The 10,161-nt window shown below is 63.9% G+C and overlaps 2 protein-coding genes across 5 annotated transcripts; both read left to right on the top strand.

Annotated features, from left to right (window-relative positions):
• Positions 1–226: 226 nt before the first annotated feature.
• GPD1 (glycerol-3-phosphate dehydrogenase 1) lies at positions 227–5,947 on the top strand. The gene is given in 10 exon segments (XM_032713388.1): positions 227–331; positions 1,038–1,214; positions 1,479–1,639; positions 1,642–1,703; positions 2,184–2,235; positions 2,238–2,321; positions 3,182–3,294; positions 3,641–3,874; positions 4,119–4,225; positions 4,469–5,947. Coding segments are annotated over 10 exon segments (1,128 nt in total). The 5' UTR covers positions 227–290; the 3' UTR covers positions 4,566–5,947.
• A 2,205-nt stretch (positions 5,948–8,152) lies between these two features.
• On the top strand, positions 8,153–9,996 carry LOC116800066 (cytochrome c oxidase assembly protein COX14 homolog). Of its 4 annotated transcripts, none has more exons than XM_032713633.1 (3): positions 8,153–8,237; positions 9,336–9,558; positions 9,865–9,996. In XM_032713633.1, the coding sequence occupies exon 2, from the start codon at positions 9,344–9,346 to the stop codon at positions 9,503–9,505; it is 162 nt and encodes a 53-aa protein (XP_032569524.1). In that variant the 5' UTR covers positions 8,153–8,237; positions 9,336–9,343; the 3' UTR covers positions 9,506–9,558; positions 9,865–9,996. The 4 variants fall into 4 exon arrangements, with proteins under 4 accessions (XP_032569524.1, XP_032569523.1, XP_032569525.1 ...); XM_032713632.1 differs by lacking the exon at positions 8,153–8,237 and adding an exon at positions 8,307–8,636; XM_032713634.1 differs by lacking the exon at positions 8,153–8,237 and adding an exon at positions 8,709–8,733.
• Positions 9,997–10,161: the final 165 nt, after the last annotated feature.

Raw genomic sequence — 10,161 nt, forward strand, 5'->3', positions numbered from 1 at the left:
CGCTCCCAGGACAGGGTGGGATTGTCGGGGTGGATTCTGATCCTCGCGGGTCCCTTCCAAGTCGGGATATTCCACGATTCTGCGATTCAGCGAGTGACTCCCGGTTCTGCGGGGGACCCGAACGGCTCCGGGTCTCTGCACTTTGCCCCGAGCGCGGAGCCCCGGCCGTGCCCGCGGTGCCCCCGGGCGAGGCGGGGCCGGGGCGGGCCGGGGGCCGCCCCTGCTCCGGGCGCCCTTGAAATAGCGGGCGGCGGGGCCGGTTCCCGCAGCGCCCCGGTCCTGGCACCACCATGGGTGGCAAGAAGGTTTGCGTCGTGGGCTCCGGCAACTGGTGAGCGCGCCCGGGATCACCCGGGATCCCCCGGGCCAGCACAGCGCGGTCCCTTGTCCCCTCCTGTGGTACCGGTCACAGGGGGAGCAGCGGTGCCCTGGGCTCCCCCGGTGCCCTGGGATGGATCCTCGGTGCCCTGGGCTCTCCGGTGGCACCAGGTCCCAGGGTGAGCAGCGGTGCCCTGGGCTCCCCGATGCCCTGGGCTCCCCAATGCCCTGGGATCCTCGGTGCCCTGGGATCTCCGGTGCCCTGGGATCCTCGGTGCCTTGGGCTCCCCTCGGTGTCCTGGGCTCCCCGGTGCCCCGGGATCCTTGGTGCTCTGGGATCCCCCAATGCCCTGTGCTCCCTGATGCCCTGGTATCCCCGATGCCCTGGGTTCCCCGGTGCCCTGTTATCCCCAGTGCCCTGGGCTCCCCTCGATGCCCTGTGCTCCCCCCCTGTCCTGTGCTCCCCTCGGTGCCCTGGGTTCCCCGGTGCCCTGAGATCCTCGGTGCCCTGTGCTCCCCCATGCCCTGTGCTCCCCCCGTGCCCTGGGCTCCCCGGTGCTCTGAGATCCTCGGTGCCCTGGGCTCTCTGGTGCCCTGATATCCCCGGTGCCCTGCTATCCCCAATGCCCTGGGATCTCCGGTGCCCTGTGCTCCCCCTGCCCTGTGCTGGCCCCATGCCCTGGTCCCCCCCGGTGCCACGGCCCGCTGTGCCCTCGCAGGGGCTCTGCCATCGCCAAGATCGTGGGTGCCAACGCGGCGCGGCTGAGCGGCTTCGAGAGCCAGGTGACATGTGGGTGCTGCAGGAGGAGGTGGGCGGGCCGGCGCCTCACCGACATCATCAACGCCGAGCACGAGAACGTCAAGTACCTGCCCGGGCACAAACTGCCCCCCACGTGGTGAGGGTGGGGGCTGCCAGCCCCGGGGGGCAGAGCTGATGGCTCCCAGGGGCAGAGCTGATGGCTCTGGGGGCTGCTGGGGTGTGAGGGGAGGGATGTGTGGGGCTCGCTGACACCCTCCTGCTGACCTTGAGCCGCGTTTGGATGAGCTGCAGCCCTGGCTGCTCTCGCTGCCCACCTTTGTCCCCCCCTCTCTGGCGTCCCGTGGCTGGGCTGGAGGCCATGTGGCTGCCTCGGAGCTGGCACCGTCCCGCTCTGCTCCAGCCCTTCTCCAGCCCCTGCCAGCCCTGGCAGGGACCTCGGCGTGGTGACTTCGGGCCCTTCCTTCCCTTCCCGGTGCCTCGTGCAGGTGGCAGAGCCAGACCTGCTCAAAGCCTGCGCGGGGGCCGACGTGCTCCTGTTCGTGGTGCCCCACCAGTTCATCGCGGCGTCTGCGACCAGCTCAAGGGCCACGTGAAGAAAGAGGCCGTGGGGATGTCGCTCATCAAGGTGGGGAGGAGCTGGAAGCAGCCCGGCTCGGAGGGGCTGCGAAGGGAATCCTGGGATTTCGGGGCGGAAATGGGCTCTGGGGTGATGGGGGATTTGGGGAGGGTGAGGGCAGAGTCTTCGTGGGGATTTGGGGAGGGTGAGGGCAGAGTCTTCGTGGGGATTTGGGGAGGGTGGGGGCAGAGTCTTCGTGGGGATCTGGGGAGGGTGAGGGCAGAGTCTTCGTGGGGATTTGGAGGTGCTGGTGAGAGCACGTGGGGGATCTGTGAGGAGCAGGGCACAGCTCGGCGTGTCGGGATCACAGTGGGAACGTTGCAGGACAGGGAATGGTGGGATTGGGACGGGGGGCAGGTGTCCGGGAGGGGCTCATGTCTCGTTGAGGAGGTGGTGATCACTCAAAGGTTGGACTCGGTGATCTCAGAGGTCTTTTCCAACCTAATTGACTCGGTGGTTCAGTGACCTCTGTCCTCGGTTGCCTCCCAGGGCGTGGACGAAGGACCAGACGGGCTGAGGCTGATCTCGGACATCATCCATGAGAACTGGGAATAGAGATGACTGTGCTCATGGGGGCCAACATTGCCAATGAGGTGGCAGATGAGAAGTTCTGTGAAACCACCATTGGTAAGGAGCCGTTGTCCCTCCTCGTTAGCAGCCTTCGTTGTGATGAGAGGCAAGTGGGGGGCACAAAGTGCAGCTCAAACTGCTGGCTGAGCTGGCCCTTTTCCCTGGGAAGGCAGGAGATTCCCCAGGAGCTGGCTGAGCTCATTCCCAGGGTTTATGATGGGATCACTTGTTTCATTAACAACAGGGTGTGTGGCTAAAACTTTCCTGCCAGCACCGTGCCTGGCACAAGTTAAAGGGGTGAACACCATGAGGCACTTGAGGAATAAGTTCCACCCTTCATTTCCTTGGGCTTCACGGGATGCTCACCTGGATCTCACATTATTGCCCAGCCAGGGCTGCTTGGACGTTGATCTGGTGGCTGTTCCAACACCCTGCACACTGTTGGGAACCGTGCCCGGAGCCAAAACCAACACAACAGTTTGCTGGGTTAGAGGCTGTGGGATTCAAAGTGTCTGTGTTTTGTGAAACAACAGCCAGCACGCTGGGCAGGAGGCTGGGGAGGTGGAACAGAGCCCACGGTCCCTGTGAACACACAGGACCCCCGCAACAACAGGCTCCAACCCCAAATCTGCAGCCTTTGAAGATGCCTTTAACCCACTGGGCAGGTCATTTGTGCCTTGCTTGACGAAGCAGCAGGGATTGTCCCTGTCCTCCCTGCCAAGGCTGAGCGTTGCTTATCTCTCAGGCCACGTGTGCCTGGCTCTTGGGGGACCTGCAAATGTTTGGCACGTCCATCGGTTGGGCAATAGGTTTCCTGTCCCTGGATGAGCTGCAGGGGAGAGCACGGTCCTACCTCGGGGTTTTTCCCCATCATCTTCCTCCTCCTCCTCCTCCTCCTCCCCCCTTTGTCTCCTCAGGCTGCAAGAACACGAAGCACGGGCAGATGCTGAAGGAGCTGATGCAGACCCCCAACTTCCGAGTGTCCGTGGTGCAGGAAGCCGACACCGTGGAGATCTGTGGGGCTCTCAAGGTGGGTGTGCAGGGCTTGGCCACCAGAGCCTGGGGGGGGCCTGCAGGGCTCTGCAGGGAGCTCTGGGGAGGAGGCTGCCAGGGGAGAGGCTGCCAGGGGAGAGGCTGCCAGGGGAGAGGCTGCCAGGGGAACGGACCCCACTGTGGCTGCTGAGACCTTTGAGGCACAGGCCAGACTTTGGAGGGACTTTGGAGGGACCCGTCCCGTTCAGCCGCTCGGAGGGATGACGGGCACTGGCACAGGCAGGAGCTGGTGCTCAGGATCCCCACAGGAGACAAATCATGGGCACAGCAAAGCCCTGAGCTCCGCTGGGAGCAGATCCCTCCACGTTCCCGCTGTTTTCCAGAACGTGGTGGCCGTGGGAGCCGGTTTCTGCGACGGGCTGGGCTACGGCGACAACACGAAGGCCGCCGTGATCCGCCTGGGGCTGATGGAGATGATTGGCTTTGCCAAACTCTTCTGCAAGGGCCCCGTCACCCCCACCACCTTCCTGGAGAGCTGCGGGGTCGCCGACCTCATCACCACCTGCTACGGGGGCCGCAACCGCAAGGTCGCCGAGGCTTTCGCCAAGACGGGGAAGGTGAGAGGGGCTGGGAGCAGCTGGTGTTGAGGATGTGTGTGGAGCTGTGCCAGGGCAGGGTCAGGCTGGATCTCAGGAAAAGGTTCTTCCCCCAGAGGGTGGTTGGGCACTCAACAGGCTCCTCAGGGCAGTGGGCACGGCCCCAAGGCTGCCAGAGCTCCGGGAGGGTTTGGAAAACGCCCTCAGGGACGGGGTGGGATTGTCGGGGTTGCAGGCCCAGCTCCTCACTGCTGGGTTGTTTCAGTCCATCGAGCAGCTGGAGAAGGAGATGCTGAATGGGCAGAAGCTGCAGGGCCCCCAGACGTCTGCTGAGCTGCATCGGATCCTCAAGAGCAAGAACATGGTGGAGAAGTGAGTGCTGGAATCTGCTGGGCTGGGGCTGCGACCCTCTCCTGCAGCAGCAGGGGAAACCCCCCCCCTTGGTGTCTCAGCTGTTCAGGGCAATCCGTGCACTGCCCACATCACGCCAGCCGGGCAGGATTCCTGCTGGATGGGGCCCAGTGCCACTGTCCCACCTGTTCCTGCTCATCAGGGCAGCAGTCGAGGTGCTCTGACCCTGCCAGCTGTGGTGTCTCTGTGTCCCTCTGCCCACAGGTTCCCCCTCTTCACCGCCGTGTACCAGATCTGCTACGAGGGCAAACCTGTCACTGACTTCGTCAAGTGTCTCCAGAACCACCCTGAGCACATGTGAGGGGCTCTGCCTGCCAGGCCGCCGGCCCCGCTGAGACGTGCAGAGACTCCTGCCCGCACCAGCCCGACCTGCTGCCACAGCTTTGTGAGGAGTCCGGGCCTCCTGGGAGCCTTGGCAGGGTGCTGGAAGGGCAGAGGGTCCCTTCCCCGGCCCTGGACGCTGCCAGCCTGAGCCTGGCACAGAGGTACCTGCTGACCTCCCTCTCTCTGTGAAGGGCTCGTTTAGTTTCTGCCGCTCTCTAAGGTCTGCCCTGAGCGGGACTGAGCGTCTTCCTCCTTCCACTTCCTCCTGCTGTGATGGATTCAGCTCTGGGAAGGACTCTGTCGTGGTTGATACGAGCTGGGAGGACAAACAGTGCCCCAAGTCCTCCCTCTGAGCCCCACGGGGCCACTCTGGGTGACACCAGCCCTTCCCTGCCTGCTGCTGCTGCTGCTTTTGGCCTCCCTGCCTGGTGGAGAGGGCACAGTCCCCCCTGCCAGGCTCTACCTGCTGAGCAAAGCTCCTCAGGACTCCCAGAGGTGCTGAGAATCTTCTTTCTAAGCAGCACCAGCGCCAAGCAATGGCATTCCTTGCCACCCTGCCATGTGCTGCTTCCCGAGCCACCCCCAGCTGCTCCTGCTGACCCAGTGCTGCTCCACAGCTCCAGAGGGACACTTTGGGGCTTGTTTGTTTAGAGCTTTTGCTCTCGCAGTCCCACCTGGCCCCTGCCCCGGGGAACTCCCCTGTTGTCACAGGTTTGCCTGTGGGAATTCCACGCCCGCTGACTTCTCTCCCTGTCCCACTTCGTCCTCTGGGGCTTGGCACTGCAGGGACCAACTGCCCCCCAAGTCTCTGTGCCCCCTGCCTTGTACCTGCAGAGCCAGGGGGTGGGTACAGGGCACCTGGGTCATGTTGCTGTTAAATAAACGACCCACAGCCACACTTTGCCCTCTCTGGCTCGCTTCAGCCCATGCTTTTAGCCTGCTCTGGGCTCCCACAGGTGACTGGCCGGGAGCTGACGAGCAGGTCCCACGCCTTCCCTGCCGTGGGGATGCTGCAAACTGCCCGTTGGCACAGGGGCAGGAATGGGCATGTGATCCACGACAGGTACAGCACAGGACAGAGGTCTGAGGCCTCACATTGGGCCTGTGAAACTCGCCCCTTGTCCAGGCAGGTGCCACGTGTCCCCCTGCTCCTCTGCAGCTGGCGGTGTTTGCTCAAGGCCAGCGTGTCCAGCGGTCACCGATCCTGCCTGGGCCGGAATTCTGGAATGCTGGAGTGCTGCAGGGCTCCCCGTGCCCCCCATTTGGGTCTCTGACGGGCACTGTGCTTTTAAACTGGCAATAAACACGGAGAGGAGAGGGGAGATGCTCTTCCTGCTCTGCGGCTCCGGTGCGTCGCTGCCGTTGGGTTGGTGCCTGCTGGACTCGCCGAGCGCTCAGAACAGGGCACTGCCCGTTCCCTCCTGGCTCTGCACCCTCCCGTGCTGTCCCAGAAACAGCAAGAATGTCCCCGCAGGTCCCTGTTTATGTCACACAGTGTCCCACTTGCTTTGTCTCAGCAGCGGTTCCAGGATTAAAGTTTGGCCGTGGGACCGCAGCAGGTCGGGACCGCGGCGTTGAGCCGGGTCCGGAGTCCTCACCTGGGGCCTGCAGGAGCCGGGCCAGGACCCCACTGTGCCCCACACACCCCGGGCCTCCCCTCCTCTGATGTCCTGGCTCTGCACGCCGTGGGGTTTTATTCATCTCCTCCCAGCTGCTCTGCCCCGACTCGCCTCGCCCCCGGGTGTCTCTGAAGTGTCTCAAGTGACCTTTGCAGGGCTCCGAGCCCTGCGCTCGGCGTCTTGCGAGGGGAATTTAATCTGCTGGCACTGGTCTTGTTTCTGTGCCTTTTATTAGCCACGTTTTCTCACCAGGCGCTCGGCGACCTTTAAATTCAGGGAGCCGGCACGGCCTCCTCTGCCGAGGAGCTTAATTGAGCTTGGAGGGAGGATAAAGGAAGTCCAGCGTGTTCCTGCAGGGCTGGCACGACTTGTGGTTCCCTTTGTCTTCGAGCGCTTTCAGGAGTCCGAGTGTTTGGACATGAGGCTCGTGCAGGAAAGAGGATCCCCGAGCTCTGCTCCCAAACAGCACCTGCCTGGAGCTGCAGCAGGATCCAGCGGGGAGCTGTGTTTAGCTGGGAGCTCCTCGGAGGTGGAAATGCTTCGTGCATCCCCCTCATCTGGGTTTCTTTGACTCTGCCAGTGCCAGAGTCCCTGCAGAGCTTCGCTCCCGAGTCTCACCTGGGGGGGACCAGCACACAGATCTCTCGCTTTCAGACACCCCACACTGGAGCTGGGAGCTCCTGAGCTATAAAAAGCCTCTTCCCTTTGCCATTTGGAATTATGTTCTGCAGGCTCAGCACATCCCGGCGCCACAGCCCCCGGGAGCTGCTGCTGGTGCGGGAAGGATGAGGAGAGGGGGGAAAGGGTGACTGTGGCAGCCTCGGAGCTCCAGGGAGCCCTGGATGGAGCAGGGCTGGGACAGCGGAGTGCGAACGCTGGGAAGGAGCTGAGGGAATGGAGCAGCTGCCGAGGGGGCTTGGGGGAAGGAGGCTCCGGGCTGGGGGCACACCAGGACAGGCACCGGGACCCTCGGCAGAACACTGGGATCGTTGGGATGGCACTGGGATCACTGGGATGGCACTGGGACCCTTGTGAAGGCACTGGGATCACTGGGATGGCACTGGGATGGCACTGGGATCATTGGGATGGCACTGTACCCTTGTGAAGGCACTGGGATCATTGGGATGGCACTGGGATCATTGGGATAGCACTGGGATCATTGGGATGGCACTGGGATCATTGGGATAGCACTAGGATCATTGGGATAGCACTGGGATCATTGGGATGGCACTGGGACCCTTGTGAAGGCACTGGGATCATTGGGATGGCACTGGACCCTTGTGAAGGCACTGGGACCCTCAGGACATCACTGGCGTTCTTGGGATGGCACCAGGGCTCCCAGGCAAGCACTGGGACCCTCAGGATAACACCGGGGCCCTTAAGATGGCACCAGGGCCCTTGTGGAGCTACTGGGACCCTTGAGAAGGCATTGGGACCCTCAGGATGGCATGGGGGCCCCCGGGATGGTACCAGGACCCACGGGAGGGCACTGGGACCCTTGGGAAGACACTGGGACCATCGGGATAGCATTGGGACCCTTGGGAAGGCAGCAGGGCACTGGGGAAGGCACCAGGACCCCCGGGACAGCACCAAAGCCCTCAGGATGGCACCGAGGTCCTAGGATGGCACCAGGCCCCTCAGGATGGCACCAGACCCCTCAGGATGGCACCAGGGCCCTTGTGAAGCCACTGGGACTCCTGAGAAGGCACTGGCACCCTCATGATGGCTTCGGATGGCACCGCGCCTCCAAGTCCCGGGGCTGCAGGGAGCAGAAGGAGGAGGCCGGGCAGCCTCTGTTCCATCCCTGAGGGCTCCTCGTGCGGGGAAACCCGTGTGGGCAGCGATGGCGGCCTGAGGGAGGGAGTGGGTGGGGGGGGAGACGGCTGTGGGGGCGCCGCCGCCAGGGGGCGCCAAGGGGCGCCGCGCGGGCTTCCCGTGGGCGGTGCCGCGTGACGTTTCGACACACGTGACTCCCTCCCGGGGGACGGGCACGTGACACCGGCGGGACACGTGACAGGGAGCGGGAGCGGGTGAGTCCGGAGGGACGGGATGGGATGGGATAGGGAGGGATGGGATGGGGTGGGATGGGATGGGGTGCGGTGGGATAGGGGAGGACGAGACGGGAAGGGCGCTGCCGGCCCCGCTCACCGCCGCCGTCCTGGGAAGCCCGTGGTGCGACCGGCGGCGTCCCCGCCGTTCAATACCGGGCCCGGTCCTATTGATCAAAGTGTCGATCAGCGACCTGAGCGGGTTTTTGGGGATGCTGCGGGACCCGGGGGGAGAGCGGCTGACCCACGTGAAGGCTGGAGGGCGGAGAGAAGGCTAATGAGCTGTTAGAATTCATTAGGATAACCTAATGAGGTTATTGCAGCAAGGGCAAGCGCGGGGTCCTGCACCCGGGGAGGAGCAACCCCAAGTACCAGCTCTGGGTAACGACCCCAAGTACCAGCTCTGGGTAACGACCCCAAGTACCGGCACAGGTTGGGGGTGACCTGCTGCTCTATGGAGGAGGACATGGGGGTCAAGGTGACCGTGAGCCAGCAGTGTGACCCGGGGGGGCCAGGGAAGACGGTGGGATCCTGGGATGCGTCAGGAAAAGCGTTGCCAGGGAGGGGATCCTGCCCCTCTGCTCACCCCTGGTGAGGCACATCTGGAGTGCCACGTCCAGTTCTGGGCTCCTCTGGAGAGGAAAGTCAAGGAACTACTGGGGAGGGTCCCAGTGGGGTCTGGAGCAGGTCTCTGATGAGGAGAGACTGAGGGAGCTGGGCTGGGTTAGTCTGGAGAAGAGAAGAGTGAGAGGAGATCTCATTAATGTCAAATATCTGCAGGGTGGTGTATAAATATCTCCAAGTGTCAGGATGGTGCCAGGCTCTTCTCAGTGGTGCTCAGCCACGGGACAAAGAGCAATGGCCATAAACTAAAGCACGGGAAGTTCCACCTCAACCCGAGGAAGACCTTCCCGTGGAGGGTGGCAGAGCCCTGGAACAGCTGCCCAGGGAGGGCTCGGGGTCCCCCCCTCTCTGGGGACATCCCAAACCCCCCCTGGACGTGTTCCAGGTGACCCTGGCTGGGCTGAGGGATCTCCAGGGGTCCCTGACGGTCCTGTGACAGTGTGATTCCCCCCGCAGGCACGGCCATGGTGTCGGGCAAGCAGCTGGCAGACTTTGGCTACAAGGCCTTCTCGGGCTCCATGATGCTGCTGACGCTCTACGGGGGGTACCTGTGCACTGTCCGTGTCCAGAGGATGCTCCAGCACCGCCGGGAGAGGGAGGAGAACACGCCCGGCCCCCAGAGCTGAGCCTGGGCTGGCGCTGGCACCGGGCCTGGCAGCTGGGACCAGCCTGGGACTGGGCCTGGCAGCTGGGACCAGCCTGGGACTGGTCCTGGGAGCTGGGACCGGGTCTGGCAGCTGGGACCAGCCTGGGACCGGGCCTGGCAGCTGGGACGAGCCTGGGACCGGCCCCATGCCCAGCCCTGAGAGCTGAGCTGGGACTGGGACCAGCCCCAGGAGCTGAGCCTGGCCCAGTGAACTGAGCCTGGCCTGGGACTGGTCCTGCACCCAGCCTGGGACTGGGACCAGCCCCAGGAGCTGAGCTGGGCCAGTGAACTGAGCCTGGCCTGGGACTGGTCCTGTGCCCAGCCTGGGACTGGGATGAGCCCCAGGAGCTGAGCTGGGACTGGGACCGGCCCCAGGAGCTCAGTCTGGCCTGGGACTGGTCCTGCACCCAATCTGGGACTGGGACCAACCCCAAGAGCTGAACCGGGACTGGGACTGGCCCCAGGAGCTGAGCCTGGCCCAGTGAACTGAGCCTGGCCTGGGACTGGTCCTGCACCCAGCCTGGGACCGGAATCAACCCCAGGAGCTGAGCCAGGACTGGGACTGACTGAGGGGGCAGCAGGAACCACCCTTTTGCCCCCCTGGGCCCAATAAAACCCGTGTGAAAGCAGCCGGGC

Source organism: Chiroxiphia lanceolata, chromosome 30 (genome assembly GCF_009829145.1).
Source record: "Chiroxiphia lanceolata isolate bChiLan1 chromosome 30, bChiLan1.pri, whole genome shotgun sequence".
Lineage (NCBI taxonomy): Eukaryota > Metazoa > Chordata > Aves > Passeriformes > Pipridae > Chiroxiphia > Chiroxiphia lanceolata.